Source organism: Palaemon carinicauda, chromosome 1 (assembly GCF_036898095.1).
Source record: "Palaemon carinicauda isolate YSFRI2023 chromosome 1, ASM3689809v2, whole genome shotgun sequence".
NCBI classification, from domain to species: Eukaryota; Metazoa; Arthropoda; class Malacostraca; order Decapoda; family Palaemonidae; genus Palaemon; species Palaemon carinicauda.
This window is the reverse complement of record NC_090725.1, coordinates 186241720-186262107: the sequence shown is the minus strand read 5'-3', so window position 1 is coordinate 186262107 and position 20388 is coordinate 186241720. Positions and strand designations below refer to the sequence as shown.

At 43.5% G+C, this 20388-nt stretch overlaps 1 protein-coding gene across 1 annotated transcript in view; it reads right to left on the bottom strand.

Annotated features, from left to right (window-relative positions):
* The window catches only part of Polr1B (RNA polymerase I subunit Rpl135), a 494679-nt gene that overhangs the window by 446795 nt on the left and 27496 nt on the right, over positions 1–20388 (bottom strand). The window contains exon 2 of the mRNA XM_068386504.1: positions 3419–3556. Within this exon, the coding sequence (XP_068242605.1) occupies positions 3419–3556 (138 nt within the window). The remainder of the gene's footprint in view (positions 1–3418; positions 3557–20388) is intronic.

Below are 20388 nucleotides of genomic sequence, written 5' to 3'. Positions count from 1 at the left end.
GAGTGGATAAACGAAGTGTTTGCCCCCCAGGTTAAGGCTTACCTCATTGAAAAGAGCTTGCCAATGAAATGTCTTCTGGTTATGGACAATGCTCCTGCACATCCTCCAGGTCTCGAGGATGACTTGAAAGAAGAATACAGCTTTATCAAAATCAAATTCTTGCCCCCCAATACTACTCCCATACTCCAGCCCATGGACCAACAGGTCATTTCAAACTTCAAAAAACTCTATACCAAGGCCCTTTTCAGAAAGTGTTTTGAAGTGACCAGTGACACGAAGTTGACCCTAAAGGAATTCTGGAAGGAACACTTCAGCATCCTCAACTCTGTTAACATGATTGACCAAGCTTGGCGAGGTGTGACCTATAGGACATTGAACTCTGCCTGGCGTAAGCTGTGGCCATCATGTGTCACAGAGAGGGAGTTTGAAGGTTTCCAACCAGAGGCGGGTCCAAGCACTGCTACCCCTGTAATTTCTGATGACACTGATGTCGTTGAGGAAATTGTTGTCATGGGCAGGAGTTTGGGGCTTGAGGTCGACAAGGATGATATTGATGAGCTTGTAGAAAGCCATTCTACCGAGTTGACTGTGGAGGAATTGTTGCACCTGCAACAACAACAGCAGCAGGATCTGATTGTGGAGCAGGAATCTTCAGAAGAGGATGAGGTAAGGGAGGATGTTCCAAGTTCTCTCATCAATGAAATTTGTTCCAAGTGGGCAGATGTGCAGGCTTTTGCTGAAAAATACCACCCAGAAATTGCAGTAGCAAACCGGGCAGTGCATATGTTTAATGATAGTGTCATGTATCATTTTCGAAGAATACTGCAGAGGAGGAAGAAACAATTAACAATAGACCAGTTTTTCACAAAAGAAAAGAAAGCTGCTACATCAAAGCCTGTTTCTCCTCCAAAGAAGAGACAAAGAAGAGAAGAAACCCCTGAAATAGATCTGCCCACCCTTTCATTGGAGAGAGAAACAACTCCTGAAGGAGAACTACCCCGCCACATCATGGAAGGGGACTCTCCTTCCAAGCAGTAACCTCCCCCTTCCATCCTCTCCACATCCATCCCTGTATGCCATCGAACCGCTGCTCAAAGGTATGTTCACTACAGTACAGAAAATGGTTTAAAATTGTTTTATTTTAGTACAGTAAATGGTTTAAAATTGTTTTATAGGATTTTCTGACCAATTTCATACACATTTAGATAATTATTGTTGTTTAGGTACACGTTTTATTAATATTTTGGGCCTGTTCGAGTGCTTGGGAACGGAATAGAATATATACCATTATTTCTTATGGGGAAAAAAAATTCGGTACTCGAACAAATCGGAGGTCGAACACGGATCTCGAACGGATTATGGTCGAGTACCGAGGTATCACTGTATATATATATATATATATATATATATATATATATATATATATATATAATATATATGGTGAGGCAAAATAGCGGTAACAACCGGTCTCCATCAGAGACAAAAGTAAAACAAGCTAAATCACTGGTGTGTGAGCGGGAGCGGTATCAAGCTACCCCACCCCCCACCCCGACTAACTAGCGGTATGGCTAGTTAACCCTCGCTGAATTTTAATGGCTCGTTATTTCAGCTTCGCCATAAGTAATACCCCTTAATAAATAGCGTAGGTTTGTGTTCCAGTTACGGAACAACTGCACATTTTATGGACATTTTGCCTAGTTCAAAGACATAGGAAAGTCAACAAGCAACTCCAAGGAACATAAGTAACCATTGTTGAAGCAGTGAGAAGATGGCAACATTGCAGACAAAGCTAGGTTTATGGGCACAAAGTTCATCATAATAATTTAGCAAATTTTCCAAGCTTAGATGAGTTCATATGTGAAAGACCTGGTGTATTACCTTGGATAAATGAGGGATCACCAGACATTTGAAAATTTTGAAGAATAACTTTACTGGCTACGTTTCCAAACACACGATTCCAACAGAGAGATGGATCATGAGACCTTTTGCCACTGAACTGTCAGAAAGGAATGATAATGACCCAGCAAAAGATGAACTGATTGATCTTCAATCCTCTGATATTCTTAAAGAAGGTTGATCTTAATTTTTGGGTAAAGCTTGCAGATTAATTCTCTGTGGATGGAGATCATTCGGAGATGATATGAGAGTAGCTTTGTCATCAACAGCTCCTCGAATAAGCAAGCTAATTGTTTCAATGAACCAGTAGTGTTCCCACTAATAATGTTCTTGGTGTTTCTGTATGGTATTGATATTTGGCAAAATAAAAGTAGTCATTTTTCTTTAGAATTTTTTTTTTTTTTTTTTGTGTATGTGGGGTGTAAATGGACTGCAGGATTTTTTTTTCTTCATCAAAGTATATTGAAATATTTTGTACAAAAACATAAACAATAAAACATTTCTTTTCTGATTTTCCTATTTATCTATACATTTATCATCATCCATAGGAAAGCATATGATCTGTGGCGTGTTGTTGCACTTAATCAATGCTGTCTTTTTATGATGGCTATAAACTGAGCACATGGGAGTAAAGGGATAAACGGAGATATATATCAAGCCAAGGGGGTAAATGATGAAGAAAAGATTAAGAACCCCTCGTCTAGAGCCTTTAAATATGTAGCCCCGAGACTATACAATAGGCTCCCACGAGACATACAAATAATTGAAGATATTAAGGCTTTCAAGAGGAAACTGAACACCTTATTTTGTGAGTGTTTTGACAGTGATGATTAAACAGTAAAATTTGTGAAATGCTAAATGCTCCCGAATGACCATCATAAAACAACAGTGGTCCTGTAGAGAGTAGAGTTCCCATGTTGTACAGGACCAGTTAAGCAGCCCTTAAAGTAAAGTAAAATAAAGTAATTTCTGCCAATAAACCAAGAGGTCGGTAAGACCATCTGTTCTCACCAACGGCCAATATCAAAGTGGTTTGTTAGTGAGCAAATAGGGGGGGGGGGTGCTTTCCTTAATATACCAGTAATTACTGGACAATTATTGACACCTCATTAAAACTCTAAATACCGTATTCCAGCTTCACTGTTAGTATACTCCTACGTAAAGGATGATGGTTTGTATACATGTGGAAACAAAGCAAACGATTAAAATGGCCTGACATGGACGCCAATAGTATGTCAGTATTCATTGGTGCCTAAGTCAAATTGGAGGCTGCTTTACCTGTCGTGAGGGTAGGGCTAAACCACCACATAGTGAGCAACAATATCTGCCTTGTTAAAAGTTCAAAGGTCATCCCAGCTTCGCTGAGGTCATACTCCTCCTATTAAAGGTCAATGGTTCGTATTACGTGCAGGAAAAAACTAATTTTCACTTAGGAGATTTAGTAACCAGAGGTCTAAATTCAGATGAGATTGATGTAATCTATAAACCATGTTGAAAAAAATAAAAGTCAAAAATTACTTACAGTTATTGACAAAGAAACATTGTTACTTTCTCCGAGTGTAAATTCAATATCATCAAATCCAGCAAGCACTGCATCCAAACCTTCTTGTAAGAAGTAGTTGAATGACTCCACATGCGGGAATGCAAGAGCCTCAACTTTCTGCGAACAAAAAACAATACAGAGTAAATGAAAAGGTTAAATTAAATACGGAAGTTTTGACGAAGAAAAAACTTAGAATTTTAAAAATAATTTTAATATTTCCTAACTATACAAACCTGAGTTCCTTACTAAAGGAAAAAGATAAAAATGAAGGCTGGAGTGGAGCAGTTAAAACTTAACGAGGTGTAAACAACCGGCAGGTGATTACCCTGTTGACAGCAGAGAGGCTACTGCTGCCCTTTGGATCACTGTAACCTCAATTGGATTACAGCCAAGGCCTACGTCAGGGGCTGGTGACGGCGGGCAAGTTTGAGTAAAGAACTCAGGGTTATGTAGTTAGGAAAAATGATATTTTCATAATAAATTAAATTTTGAATATACTTACCCGCTGGTTATATATAATAGCTTTATTCTTCTGTCCGACAGAAATTCAAAACTGGCAACAATCGCATAGATATGCCAGGTATACACTAGCGCCACCACGGAGTTAGGTCGAACCATCCCTCCTAGTATCAGATTTTCTATGCCCATAGGTCTCTAGAGGGGAGGAAGGGGGGGATTTTAAGTTATACAGTGGTACCTCTACATACGAATGTCCCAACATACGAAGTAAAATTCGACCAAATTTCTGCCTCGACATCCGAAGTGTTGCTCCAACCTACGAAGTAAACATTACGCCATTGAGCGTCGAGTGCTCAGTTCTCTGTTCTTGTGTGTATCGTATGGTTGTCCTCTGTTTGGTCTGTTATTAACAGTGCATATTTTCTTCCTTTTCTCACATTTCCTTTTTGATTTTACCTATAATCATGGTGCCTAAGAAGCTAAGTTTCAGTACAGGAAGAAGGCAATTCTTTCATTAGAATTGAAGCAAGAAATTATAGAAAAACATGAGAGCAGTGTACATGTGAGTGATACTATATGGCTAAACAATATGGCTGGAATAGGCCTATGATCTCGAGGATCATCAAGCTGAAGGCAGCCATTAAAGCAAATAACCATCGAAGGGGATCACCATTATTACAAGACATCGTAGCAATACCCTGGAAGAGATAGAACGCCTTTTGTTAATAGGGATAAAGGACAAAGAGATTGTTGGCAACGATCATTTGTGAGAAGGGCCAGCGTGATGAACAGAAAGAAGAAAAAAGTGAAGCAAAGAAAACCAAGATAGCATTAACAAGCTCTTTTAAATAAGACTTCTCTCTTTTTCTGTTTCTCTCTAAACATAGCATTAACATGTTCTTTAAATAAAATCTCTCTCTCTCTCTCTCTCTCTCTTGTTCTTCTTCGCTGTTAGTGTTAGATACGTCTATTATTTTTTTTTCCGGGAGAGAGAGAGAGATTAAACAAAAATGTGTTTAGAGTACATATGATTTTTAACAGCGTCAATGAGTTGAAAAACAATTAAATGTAACTAAGAAAGTAATAACAGCTAATCTGAATTCCTTTATTATTGATACAAACACACTCATGTGTGTATGCACAAACACACACATACAGGTGCAAGAATTGCTACGCAGTAAGAGAGACGGTTGGGGAGGAGGTAAAGATGGTGACTGCGATAACATACTGTAACTCGTCACTGAAACTGATGAAAATAAAAAATCAAAAGAAAAAAAATGTAAAAAATAAAAAAAAAAAAAAAAAAAAAAGCTAAGTTAGATTAAAATTTCCGTAGTGTAAGTTACGGTATGTTATCGCAGTCACCATCTCTACCTCCTCGCCAATTGTGTCTCCTCGTGCGTGTGTGCGTGTTTGCGCATACGCACACGAGTGTGTTTGTATCAATACAGTATTTGTTTTAGTTAATAAAGGAATTCAGATTCGCTGATATTGTTTTTTTAGTTACATTTAACTGTCTGTTAACTCGTTAACGCTGTTAAAATGATATTTTAATTATAAAATAAATTTTTGAATATACTTACCCGGTGAATATATATAGCTGCAACTCTGTTGCTCGACAGACAAAAAACTGTAAAAAACTCGCCAGCGATCGCTATACAGGTTGCGGGTGTGCCCATCAGCGCCAACTGTCGGCCAGATACCATACTCAATGTAAACAAAGACTCAATTTCTTCTCATCCCACTGCGTCTCTATTGGGGAGGAAGGGAGGGTCGTTTAATTTATATATTCACTGGGTAAGTATATTCAAAAATTTATTTTATAATTAAAATATCATTTTTAAATATTTAACTTAGCCGGTGAATATAGGCCTATATAGCTGATTCACACCCAGGGTGGTGGGTAGAGACCAGTTAAATATGTTTACATCTTATGAGCTAAGAGTTTTTATTTCATTTTAGAAGTTATCAATATAACAAAAACAAAATAAATAGGTACCTGGTAAGGAAGTCGACTTAGACGATTACTCTGCCTTATAAGTACGTCTTCCTTACGGAGCCTCGCGATCCTCTTAGGATGCTGACAGACCCCAAGGAGCTGAAGTATCAAGGGCTGCAACCCATACAACAGGACCTCATCAAACCCCTAATCTGGGCGCTCTCAAGAAATGACTTTGACCACCCGCCAAATCAACCAGGATGCGAAAGGCTTCTTAGCCTTCCGGACAACCCATAAAAACAACATTAAAAACATTTCAAGAGACAGATTAAAAGGATATGGAATTAGGGAATTGTAGTGGTTGAGCCCTCACCCACTACTGCACTCGGTGCTACGAATGGTCCCAGTGTGTAGCAGTTCTCGTAAAGAGACTGGACATCTTTCAAGTAAAATGACGCGAACACTGACTTGCTTCTCCAATAGGTTGCGTCCATTATACTTTGCAGAGATCTATTTTGCTTAAAGGCCACGGAAGTTGCTACAGCTCTAACTTCGTGCGTCTTCACTTTAAGCAAAGCTCGGTCTTCCTCACTCAGATGTGAATGAGCTTCTCATATTAACAATCTGATAAAGTATGACAAAGCATTCGTTGACATAGGCAAGGATGGTTTCTTAACTGAACACCATAAAGCTTCAGATTGGCCTCGTAAAGGTTTAGTACGCTTTAAATAGAACTTAAGAGCTCTAACAGGACATAAGACTCTTTCTAGTTCATTGCCTACGATCTCCGATAAGCTGGGAATATCGAAAGATTTAGGCCAAGGCCGAGAAGGTAGCTCATTTTTGGCTAGAAAACCAAGTTGCAGCGAACAAGTAGCTTTTTCTGACGAAAATCCAATGTTCTTGCTGAAGGCATGAATCTCACTGACTCTTTAAGCCGAGGCTAAGCATACCAGGAAAAGAGTCTTAAGAGTGAGATCTTTCAGGGAGGCTGATTGTAATGGCTCAAACCTGTCTGACATGAGGAATCTTAGTACCACGTCTAAATTCCATCCAGGGGTAGCCAAACGACGCTCCTTGGTGGTCTCAAAAGACTTAAGGAGGTCTTGTAGATCTTTATTGTTGGAAAGATCTAAGCCTCTATGCCGGAAGACCGATGCCAACATGCTTCTGTAGCCCTTGATAGTGGGAGCTGAAAGGGATCGTCCTTTTCTCAGGTATAAGAGAAAATCAGCTATTTGAGCTACAGAGGTACTGGTCGAGGATACAGAAACTGACTTGCACCAGTCTCGGAAGACTTCCCACTTCGATTGGTAGACTCTAATGGTAGAAGCTCTCCTTGCTCTAGCAATCGCACTGGCTGCCTCCTTCGAAAAGCCTCTAGCTCTCGAGAGTCTTTCGATAGTCTGAAGGCAGTCAGACGAAGAGCGTGGAGGCTTTGGTGTACCTTCTTTACGTCTACCCTTAGAGGAAGACTTCTGGGAACGTCTACTAACCATCGAAGTACCTCGGTGAACCATTTTCTCGCGGGCCAGAGGGGAGCAACTAACGTCAACCTTGTCCCTTCATGAGAGGCGAACTTCTGCAGTACCTTGTTGACAATCTTGAACGGTGGGAATGCGTAGAGATCCAGATGTGACCAATCTAGGAGGAAGGCATCTATATGTATTGCTGCTGGGTCCGGGACTGGGGAGCAATAGATTGGAAGCCTCTTGGTCAGCGAGGTTGCAAAGAGATCTATGGTTGGTTGACCCCAAGTGGCCCAAAGTCTCTTGCACACATCCTTGTGGAGGGTCCATTCGGTTGGAATTACTTGCCCTTTCCGACTGAGACAATCTGCTATGACGTTCAAGTCGCCTTGGATGAACCTCGTTACTAGGGAGATGTCTTGACCTTTTGACCAGATGAGCAGGTCCCTTGCGATCTCGTACAACGTCAGTGAGTGGGTACCTCCTTGTTTGGAGATGTACGCCAAGGCCGTGGTGTTGTCCGAGTTTACTTCCACCACTTTGCCTCGAAGGAGATACTCGAAGCTTTTCAAGGCCAGATGAACTGCCAACAGCTCCTTGCAGTTGATATGCATGCTCCTTTGACTCGAGTTCCACAGGCCTGAGCATTCCCGACCGTCCAGTGTCGCGCCCCAGCCCAAGTCCGATGCGTCCGAGAAGAGAACGTGGTTGGGAGTCTGAACAGCCAGGGGAAGACCCTCTCTTAGGTTGATATTGTCCTTCCACCAAGTCAGACAAGACTTTATCTTTCCGGAAATCGGGATCGAGACCGCCTCTAGCGTCTTGTCCTTTTTCCAGTGAAAAGCCAGATGGTATTGAAGAGGACGGAGGTGTGGTCTTCCTAGTGATACAAATTGTTCCAGGGATGACAGCGTCCCCACCAGACTCATCCACAGCCTGACTGAGCAGCGTTCCTTCTTCAGCATCTTCTGGATGGATAGCAGGGCTTGATCTATTCTGGGGGCCGACGGAAAAGCCCGAAAAGCTAGACTGTGAATCTCCATCCCTAAATACAGAATAGTTTGGGATGGGACCAGCTGCGACTTTTCCAAATTGACTAGGAGTCCCAATTCCTTGGTCAGATCTAGAGTCCACTTTAGATCCTTCAGACAGCGACGACTGGAAGAGGCTCTGAGAAGCCAGTCGTCCAAATAAAGGGAGGCTCGGATGTCCGATAAGTGGAGGAATTTGGCTACATTCCTCATCAGCCTTGTAAACACGAGAGGAGCTGTGCTTAGGCCAAAGCACAGGGCCCGAAACTGGTAAACCACATCTTCGAAGACGAATCTCAGAAAAGGTTGGGAGTCTGAGTGAATGGGGATATGGAAGTAGGCGTCCCTTAGGTCTAGCGAGACCATCCAGTCTTCCTTCCTGACCGCTGCTAAGACTGACTTTGTGGTCTCCATGGAGAACTTCGTCTTTGTGACAAAGACATTCAGAGCACTGACGTCTAGCACCGGTCTCCAACCTCCTGTCTTCTTTGCAACTAGGAAGAGACGGTTGTAAAATCCCGGTGATCGAAGGTCCGAGACTTTGACCACCGCTCCCTTCTCTAGCAAAAGAGACACTTCCAGTTTCAGGGCTTGTCTCTTTTCTTCCTCTCTGTACCTGGGAGAGAGATCGATGGGGGACGTCGCTAGAGGGGGTTTGCGTACAAAAGGGATTTTGTACCCCTCTCTGAGTAACTTCACAGATTGTTGATCTGCGCCTCTCTTCTCCCAGGCTTGCCAGAAGTTCTTGAGTCTGGCTCCCACTGCTGTCTGAAGTTGCGGGCAGTCAGACTCTGCCCTTGGAGGACTTGGGTCCTTTCCTCTTTCCTCGTTTCCCTTCGGCACGAGCACCTCCTCTGCTGGAGGCTCTGCCACGAAAGGGCGGAATAAAGCGAGACGCTGGAGTGTCTATCCTCGGTCTAGCAGAGAATGTAGGCAAAGGGGGAGCTTTGTGAGCCGAGGACGCAACTAGATCATGGGTGTCCTTCTGAACTAACGATGCGGCAATTTCCTTTACCAAGACTTCAGGAAACAGGCACTTGGAAAGGGGAGCAAAGAGAAGTTCAGATCTCTGGCATGGCGTAACTCCAGCAGACAGGAAAGAACAGAGAGACTCTCGCTTCTTCAGGACTCCGGACGTGAATGAGGCAGCTAGCTCATTGGACCCATCACGGACAGCCTTGTCCATGCAGGACATAATGAGCAAGGAAATATCCTTATCTACCGAAGAGATTTTCCTGCTCAGGGCTCCTAAGCACCAGTCTAAAAAGTTAAAGACTTCGAAAGCCCTAAATATCCCTTTAAGAAGGTGGTCCAGGTCCGATGGTGACCAACAAACCTTCGAGCGTCTCATGGCAAGGCGGCGGGGAGAGTCTACAAGACTTGAGAAGTCGCCCTGGGCAGAGGCAGGAACTCCCAAGCCGAGAACTTCTCCCGTGGCATACCAGACGCTCGATCTAGAAGAGAGTTTAGATGGGGGAAAGGCAAATGCTGTCTTCCCTAACCTCTTCTTAGACTCTAACCAGTCTCCCAACAGCCGCAAAGCTCTCTTGGATGAGCGTGAGAGAACGAGTTTCATAAAGGCAGGTGCGGTAGCAGGCACTCCTAATACAAACTCTGACGGAGGAGAACGAGGGGCCACAGAAACAAAGTGGTCCGGAAACAACTCCTTGAATACAGCCATGACTTTTCTAAAGTCCAACGATGGTTGAGTTGCCTTAGGCTCGTCCAGTTCTGAAGGTTGATCGTCTTGTGGTTCAGCAACGTCCTCATCTGATAGTTCCTCATCCGAAAACTGATGAGGAAACGGCAACGGAGTGGGCAACGTCTGGCTCGCTGAGTCCGGTCGCACTGGTGCATGCGTGACGGAGCCGGACGCAACGTCATGGAACTGCTGCACAGTCTGTGAACTGTCAACAACCATGGGTGCGCGAGGACGCACAGCGTCTACCCGAGACTGTCTAGACCGTCTGGGTTGTGCAGTCAACACCATACCGGGTTGCGGAGGTTGACGCACCGCGTCAAAACAAGTCACCTCTGATGGTTGCTGAACGTCCTGAACGTCAACAACCACCACCGTGCGTCGCCTAACGTCAACGTGCGGCTGGCAACCCACACTGGGTCGCATGGGAGGAGGAACCACCTCAACTGGTAGACGCGAGAAGGTAACCTCAGCGTCAACAGGACGCACAACAGACCGCTTGGAAGGTTGTTGGCCAGAAGGTTCAGCAGCAACCTTCTCCGCATTAAAGTCCTCCATCAAGGACGCAAGCTTGGACTGCATGTCTTGCAGCAAAGCCCATTTAGGGTCTACGGGAGCAGGTGCGGCAACAGACGGGGTTAGCGACTGAGGCGGTACCGCTTTGCCTCTCTTAGGCGGTGAGCAGTCATCAGATGACGGCAACGAGTCCGAACTGACCCAGTGGCTACAACCGGGACGTTGGACTTGTCCTGAAGGGACCGACTTACGTTTTAAAGGTCGTGAGACCTTGGTCCAAAGTTTCTTACGAGAAACACCTTCGGACGACGAGGTAAAAACGGGCTCTCTCGTCTTACGTAAGTAGGGGCGATCTTGGGGAGATACGCCTGATACCATGGAGGGAACGTCTGTTCGCTGATCAAGGCCTCTCGAACCCATGCGTCGTACGACATTGCTTCTCCCCTGGGCTTGGGAGCTTGCAAGAGGTCCCGGACTAGGAGGACGACAGGCACGAACAGACGAACCCTCAAGCGCAACACTGTTCACAACACTTTCACTAGGCACTTTATCACTTCCCGCGGCACTTTGGCACTTTAGCTCCTTAACATCCGCCATGAGTTGATTGCGGTCACTTGCAAGGGACTCAACTCTCTCCCCCAAGGCATGGATAGCACGCATCATGTCAGCCATCGATGGTTCCTGAGTGCTAGGAGGGGGGTTAGGAACAACCACTACAGGGGAAGGAATAGATTTAGGGGCATGAGGAGAGGAAAAATCTATCGACCTAGAAGAACTTCTCCTTAATCTATCTCTCTCTAGCCTGCGTGTGTACTTCTCAAATTCGATAAAATCGAATTCCGAAAGGCCCACGCATTCCTCACACCGATCTTCCAATTGACAGGTTTTACCCCGACAATTGGAACAAACAGTGTGAGGGTCGAGAGAAGCCTTTGGAAGACGCCTAGAACAGTCCCTAGCATTGCATTTTCTAAACTTGGGAACTTGTGAAAGGTCAGCCATTTTGAATTGGTCAAGGGAAAATTCCAAAAAACGATCTAAGTCATCAACAATGAATCCGATACAAAAAAGAGTTCAAGGATTTATTTGAAGAAAAACCCTGCACAGCGAAAGCTCAAAACCAAAATAAAGTACTTCACCAAATATGATGGGAAAAACTCCAGGTTTCAACAGCGAGTAAAGTACGTCTTGTCGACACGTCGACAGAGAAGAAATTGAGTCTTTGTTTACATTGAGTATGGTATCTGGCCGACAGTTGGCGCTGATGGGCACACCCGCAACCTGTATAGCGATCGCTGGCGAGTTTTTTACAGTTTTTTGTCTGTCGAGCAACAGAGTTGCAGCTATATATATTCACCGGCTAAGTTAAATATTTAAAAAATCATATGTACACAATACATTTTTGTTTAATCTCTCATTTTTGCTTAATCTCTCTCTCCCCCTCTCTCTCTCTCTCTCTCTCTCTCTCTCTCTCTCTCTCTCTCTCTCTCTCTCTCTCAGAAAAAAATAATAGACATCTCTAACACTAACAGTGAAGAAGAAGAAGAGAGAGAGAGAGAGAGAGAGAGAGAGAGAGAGAGAGAGAGAGAGAGAGAGAGAGAGAGAGAGAAAGAGAGAGAGAGAGAGAGAGAGAGAGAGAGAGAGAGTATTTATTTAAAGAACATGTTAACACCATGTCTACCTTCTCGCCGATCGTCCGTCTCCTCCTGGCGTAGCAAATCCTACACCTGCGTTGGCCTGTCTCTAAGGTAGAGTGGCAATAAAACACATTTTTTATTTATTTCTTTATAATTATCTTTTTTACATGCTTCTTTCATATTATGCAGTTACAGTATGTTATTGTTATGTGTAATTATGTGTAGCCATTTATTAAGGATTTATTATGGGTTTTTAGGCTGAGGAACGAATTAAATGAATTACCATGTATTCTTATGGGAAAATTCGTTTCTACATCCGAAGTCGGTTGTGGAACGAATTAAATTCGTATGTAGAGGTACCACTGTATAACCAGCGGGTAAGTATGTTGAAAAATTTATCTTATTATGAAAATATCCTTTTTTAACAGAGACAGCAACATTAATGGAATTTCACTTAAAATTCTAAAACAAAACTAGCTTAAGGGTTCGTACTTATTAAAGAAGCTGACTTCAATGGTTCTCTGCATTAATAAGTCTGCTGTCCTTTGAGAACCAGCGATCCACTCAGGGTGAGTTACCTCTATGCTGACAGGACCTCAACTAATACCCTTGTTCCAGGCACTCTCAAGGAACAAATGACTTACCTGACTAAGTCAGAGATTGCGGAAGATTGTCTAACAATTTCCTCCAATCATAAAAATATATACAAGTTCCAAGAGGGGAAAAGGGTACTAGGGATTAAGGGAGTGTAGTGGTAGATCCTTCACCTACTACTACATTCGTTGCTACGAATGGACCCAAAGTGTAGCAGTCCTCATAAAGAGTCTGGACACGTTTTAAATAAAGTGATGCGAATCCAGATTACTTCTCCAAAATGTTGTATTCATCATACTTTGCAGAGAACGATTTTGTTTAAAAGCCATAGAAGTTGCCACAGCTCTAACTTCATGAGTCTTAACTTTCAGGAGCTTAAGATCTGCCTCACCACAGTGTGTGTGAGCTTCTTTAATTGAAAGTCTATGAAATATGATAAGGTGTTTTTAGACATAGGTAAAGCAGGCTTTTTGACTGTACACCAAAGAGCTTCTGAACTGCCTCTTAAACATTTAGTCCTGTCTAAATAGAACCTTAGTGCTCTAACAGGACAAAGAACCTTTTCCAGCTCCTCACCCACCAAATCAGAGAGGTTAGCAATTTAGAATGATTTTGATCATGGGTGAAAAGGACGTTCGTTTTTGGCTAGAAAATCAAGCTGCAGGGAGCATATAGCTTTTCCATTTCTAAAGCCAATGTTTTTGCTAAAAGAATGAACTTCACTGACCCTTTTAGCTGTTGCTAAGCTTATTAAAAATAAAGTCTTTAAAGTCAGATCTTTAAAAGAAGCAGAGTTCAAAGGTTCGAATCTGGCACTCAAAAGAAATTTTAAAACCACGTCTAAATCCAGAATGGTGAATCCTGTTGACATTTCTTAGAGGTTTCAAAGGAACTAAGGAGATCCTGAAGGTCCTTGTTATTCGAGAGGTCTAAATGTCTATGCCAGAAGACCGCTGGTAACATACTCCTGTACCCTTTAATGGTTGAGGAGGAGAAATTGTGCCTTCTTCTGAGCTCTAAAAAGAAATCCGCAATTTTGACCTATAGAGGTACAGGATGAAGAAACTAAATTTTGTTTTATACCATGCTCTAAAAACTTCCAACTTGGATTGGAACACCCCGATAGTAGAACTTCTGCTTGCTCTAGCAATAACCTTGGCCGCTTCCTTCGAAAATACTCTAGATCTTGCGAGTTTTTCGATAGTCTGAAGGCAGTCAGACGTAGAGCTGGGAGGTTTAGATGGTTTCTTGCCAAGTGGGGTTGTCTGAGAAGATCTATTCTCAATGGCAAGCTTCTTGGAACATACACCAACCATTCCAGTACCTCTGTGAACCAAGCTCTGGACGTCCAGAAGGGGGCTATTAACGTCCATCTGGTTCCCTCGTGAGCCACAAACTTTTGTAGTACTCTGTGCAGCACTTTGAATGGAGGGAAAAATGTACACATCTAGGTGTGAGCAGTCCATCAGGAACGCATCTATGTGTGACGCTTCGAGATCCGGAACTGGGGAGCAATAATTCTCTAGTCTTTTGGTTTTTGAGGTTGCGAATAGATCTATAAGGGGCCGGCCCCAAATCCGCCAAGGTTTCTTGCATACATCTAGATGCAGTGTCCACTCTGTGGGGAGAACTTGATTCCTCCTGCTGAGGCTGTCTGCCCTCATATTCTTTTTCCCTTGAATGAATCTTGTCAACAGGGATATCTTTCTTTGATGTGCCTAAACAAGAAGAGGTTTACTAACTCGTAAAGAGACATTGAATGCTTTCCCCCTTGTTTCGCTATGTAGGCCAAAGCTATGGTATTGTCTGCATTGATTTGTATTACTTTGTTCAGTACTAGCTTCTCGAACCCCTTGAGAGCCAACAGGACTGCTAACAGCTCCTTTTGATCGATGTGGAGACTTAGCTGTTGTTTTGTCCACAAACCCGAAATCTCTGACTTTCCTAGTGTTGCTCCCCACCCCGAGTCCGAGGCGTCGGAAAACAACACAAGGTCTGGGCTCTTTTGTTCCAAAGAGAGACCTTCCTGGAGCCTGTTTATGTTGTTCCACCAACGAAGGCACTCTTTTATTGGTTCCTTAAGAGGAATGCTCTCCTTGTCGATGCTGTCCTCTTTGCTCCAATGGCAATTGAGATGGAACTGAAGGGGTCGTAAATTTAGTTTCCCCACAAATACAAATTGTTCTAGTGAAGAGAGGGTTCCCAGGAGACTCATCCAATCCCTCACTGAACAAAACTCCTTCTTTAGAAAGGTGCAAAGCCTTAGGAGAGCTAGCTGTATTCTTGCAGGTGATGGAAAAAAACCTGAAAAGTCAGATTGTGAATCTCCATCCCCAAATAAAGGATCTTCTGTGAAGGGATCAATTGAGACTTCTCTGAATTCACCAGAAGTCCTAGCTCCTCTGACAGACTCATTGTCAGATGCAAATTCTCCAGACCGCGATTGAGTGAGGGAGCTCTTAGTAACCAATCGTCCAAGTACAAGGAGGCTCTGATGCCTCTTGAGTGGAGCATGCTTGCCACATTCATCATGATATGTGTGAAGACTAGAGGGGCGGTGGTGAGTCCGAAGCCTAAGGCCCGAAACTGGAATACTTCCTTCTAGAGGTCTAAGGATAGGACACAACGATATGTCCTCACAGAAGCAACCTCTATTTGAGAGGTGGTGCTTAGCCCTAAACAAAGAACTCAAAACTGGACAACTTCCACCTATACATGAACCTTCCGGTAGTTTGAAGTTCGGATGGATGAGGAAGAAGAAGTAAGCATCCTGGAGATCTAAAGAGATCATCCAGTGGACCTTCTTTACTGCTGCAAGCATAGTCTTATGAGTCTCCATAGAGAAGTTTTGTCCTCTTGACGTAGTCTGAACAATATGTGACTGACGTTGGACGTCACGGTTTGTTTGACGTTCGACGTCACGAGCTTGTTGCTCGATGTCGTGTTCAACTTGACGCCCGACATCACATTCAGCTTGACGCGCAATGTCGTTCTTAGCTGCCTAGCGATCGTCGTCGCACTTGGAAGGTAAACGCTCGATGACACGCTTGGCCGTTTGATGTCTGATATCAAGAGAAGACACTCAATGGGATATAGAAGCCTTATCATGCTGTTCAAAATTAGCTTGCTGGTAGGCCGCCTGTGCGACAACGCGTCCTGAAAAGAATCATGACGAACCATCGCTTTGCTAACAACAGGCTGATAAGACTGCATAACAGATGAGAGCCGTTGCTTCATGCCAGCAGCATAGACCAACTAGGATCAACATTAGGTGACACCGGTGTAGAAAACTTTGATCGCAACCCGCCTTCCTCATTGCTTACATCACGCTCTGCATTTCAGCAGACGGAAAAGTCTGGCGGAAGCGGCGGTGACTGTACCATAACACCAGACTCAGGAACAAGATCCTTATCAGTCTGAACTAAAGCTTTGACAACTTCTGACATCGAGACAGGTCGTAAACAGCAAAAAAGAGGGGGACGGCCTTCCCTTACAAAAGCTCTAATGTACTTCCTGCTGTTGCAGCTGAACGTGCTGCTGCACCAACATCTGTAGTTAGGTTCTTATTGCTGCAAGAGGACGCGCTAAAGCACTGCCCTATCAGCACTGTCTTTTTGACTTTGTAACTTTTCTCAGAATGATTTATTGTTAATTTATTCTCATCTTTTATTCATTTTCTTATTTCCTCCTTATTGAGCCATCCTTTCCTATTGGAGCCCTTAGGCTTATAGCATCTTGCTTTTCCAACTAGGGTTGTAGCTTAGCTAGTAACAATAATAAAATAATAAACAGAGACTCCTTTGCCGTCTTCCTTAGCGAAAAACTCTGAAGGCGGAATGAGGAGCAGCAGGTACAAAATAAAATGGAAACTCTTCAGAAAACTCTCATGAGTTTCTGAAAGTCACTCCCTTCCTCCTTCAAGTCTCTAACCTAGGTAGAGATGTCTTGTTTCCTAGGAGTCAACTTCTTAAGGTTCTGAATTCTGACCTCAATGCTTTAGAGGTTTAATTCTAGCTCTCCCAACCAAGAATTAGTTCAAGCAGGCCCTGGTCTGAGAACATAATATCTTTCTAGTTAATATTTATTTCTTAATCTGGCGCCTGGCATAACAAAGTTTCAACAACAGATGCTCATGGTCATGTAGACATCAAGTTTTACTTGATGTCATGCAAGCTCTTGACGCTCAGCGCCACGTGACTTTCAGAACAATAATGCTTGCGATTAAACAACGCTCGCGATCCAGACACTCGGAGCTATGCCAATCGCGTCTATTGAAAGCTAGATGACCAACACTCTGTTGTTGTCACGCTCAGCTTGGCGCGAGGCGTCACGCTAAGCTTGGCGCGAGGCGTCACGCTAAGCTTGGCGCGAGGCGTCACGCTCAGCTTGGCGCGAGGCGTCACGTTAAGCTTGGTGCGAGGCGACATGCTCAGCTTAGCGCGAAGCGTCACGTTCAGCTTGGTGAGAGGCGCCATGCTCAGCCAACTGGCGAGCGCTATCATGCTCAGCTGCTTGGCACGCGCCAACAAGTTCAGCTCTTTTAAAGAGGTAAGAACATTGAATGCTCATTACCTGTCAAGAAGGATTTTAATTTAGTTTCAGCTTCGCGCCTGATGCGCGCAACCGTTTAAAGTTATAAAAAAAAAAACACTTTTACCTCGCCTTACCTATGGCGAGGGTGAGCGTTCTGGGGATCGTCAACAGAAAAAATGCTCGAGGGGACTTCTGCTCGGGTCTTACAAGACGATAAGCGCCAGGCTACGCCTCTCGCTTCCCTTCGCCGCTCAACTTAACTTCTCCCATGGGTCCGGGAGCTTGAAAGAGGTCTAAGGCTAGGATAACGACAGGTCCGAACAGAAGCACCCTCCACTGTATTAAATAAAATTCACTGCACTAATTTAGCACTCAAAATTTCCATTTTCGACTCTGGTATAAAACCATAAGTACATAAGCCCGTAGAGGGAGAACTTACTATTCTGTCAAGGGCTTGAATGGGAATGCAAAAGACACTGAATCCCATATAAAATGTAACAAAATATTTAATATAAAATATTAACATATTACATGAATAGATATAGGAATAAAGAATATATATCTATATATTTAAACAACCATTAATATTAAGGGGTTCCAATATAAGACGAATAGACACATTTAACAATTGGAACATTAATAAATATACAAAAAAATTTAGTATTCCAAAAACGAACAAGTAAACAACGATACAAAGAATCTTGTGACTATATCGATTGTCATGAATACTACGTCATATAAAAATTAACTGAACGCTAATTCTCTTTAATCTTTGTAAACAGATTAGCTAAAGAAAAAATACTAAAAGGACCAATATACAGTAATTGGAAAATGACATATTCCTTTTATCTAATATAATTTAAATATGTTATTTTCATTAGTAAAATAAATTTTTGAATATACTTACCCGATGATCATGTAGCTGTCAACTCCGTTGCCCGACAGAAATCTACGGTCGGGATACGCCAGCGATCGCTATCCAGGTGGGGGTGTACTCAACAGCGCCATCTGTGAGCAGGTACTCAAGTACTTCTTGTCAACAAGAACTCAATTTTCTCCTCGGTCCACTGGTTCTCTATGGGGAGGAAGGGCGGGTTCTTTAATTCATGATCATCGGGTAAGTATATTCAAAAATTTATTTTACTAATGAAAATAACATTTTTCAATATTAATCTTACCCGATGATCATGTAGCTGATTCACACCCAGGGTGGTGGGTGGAGACCAGCATACATGTTAACAAAGAAGCTAAGTATCCCGTATTTCATTTTATTAGTTATTCAAAATAACAAACATAAAATAAATAAGTACCTGGTAAGGAAGTCGACTTGAACCATTACTCTGCCTTTTTTAAGTACGTCTTCCTTACTGAGCGTAGCGGTCCTCTTAGGATGCTGAACGACTCCTAGGTGCTGAAGTATAAAGGGCTGCAACCCATACTAAAGGACCTCATCACAACCTCTAACCTAGGCGCTTCTCAAGAAAGAATTGACCACCCGCCAAATCAACCAGGATGCGGAAGGCTTCTTAGCCGACCGTACAACCCAAAGAACAACAATAAAAAGTATTCAAGAGAAAGGTTAAAAAGGTTATGGGATTATGGGAATGTAGTGGCTGAGCCCTCACCTACTACTGCACTCGCTGCTACGAATGGTCCCAGGGTGTAGCAGTTCTCGTAAAGAGACTGGACATCTTTGAGATAGAATGATGCGAACACTGACTTGCTTCTCCAATAGGTTGCATCCATAACACTCTGCAGAGAACGGTTCTGTTTGAAGGCCACTGAAGTAGCCACAGCTCTCACTTCATGTGTCCTTACCTTCAGCAAAGCAAGGTCTTCTTCCTTCAGATGAGAATGTGCTTCTCTAATCAGAAGCCTGATGTAGTAAGAAACTGCGTTCTTAGACATTGGTAGAGAAGGCTTCTTGATAGCACACCATAAGGCTTCTGATTGTCCTCGTAATGGTTTTGACCTTCTTAGATAGTACCTAAGAGCTCTAACTGGGCAAAGTACTCTCTCCAGTTCGTTCCCCACCAAGTTGGACAAGCTTGGGATCTCGAACGACTTAGGCCAAGGACGGGAAGGAAGCTCGTTTTTAGCCAAAAAACCGAGCTGCAAGGAACATGTAGCCGTTTCAGATGTGAAACCTATGTTCCTGCTGAAGGCGTGGATCTCACTTACTCTTTTAGCTGTTGCTAAGCACACGAGGAAAAGAGTTTTTAATGTGAGGTCCTTAAAAGAGGCTGATTGGAGCGGTTCAAATCTTGATGACATTAGGAACCTTAGGACCACGTCTAGATTCCAGCCTGGAGTGGACAACCGACGTTCCTTTGAGGTCTCAAAAGACCTAAGGAGGTCCTGTAGATCTTTGTTGGTGGAAAGATCCAAGCCTCTGTGGCGGAAAACCGCTGCCAACATACTTCTGTAACCCTTGATCGTAGGAGCTGATAGAAATCTTACGTTCCTTAGATGTAACAGGAAGTCAGCAATCTGGGTTACAGTGGTACTGGTTGAGGAAACTGCATTGGCCTTGCACCAGCCTCGGAAGACTTCCCATTTAGACTGATAGACTCTGAGAGTGGATGTCCTCCTTGCTCTGGCAATCGCTCTGGCTGCCTCCTTCGAAAAGCCTCTAGCTCTTGAGAGTCTTTCGATAGTCTGAAGGCAGTCAGACGAAGAGCGTGGAGGTTTGGGTGTACCTTCTTTACGTGAGGTTGACGCAGAAGGTCCACTCTTAGAGGAAGAGTCCTGGGAACGTCGACCAGCCATTGCAGTACCTCTGTGAACCATTCTCTCGCGGGCCAGAGGGGAGCAACCAACGTCAGCCGTGTCCCTTTGTGAGAGGCGAACTTCTGAAGTACCCTGTTGACAATCTTGAACGGCGGGAATGCATACAGGTCGAGATGGGACCAATCCAGCAGAAAGGCATCCACGTGAACTGCTGCTGGGTCTGGAATCGGAGAACAATACAACGGGAGCCTCTTGGTCATCGAGGTAGCGAATAGATCTATGGTTGGCTGACCCCACAGGGCCCAAAGTCTGCTGCAAACATTCTTGTGAAGGGTCCACTCT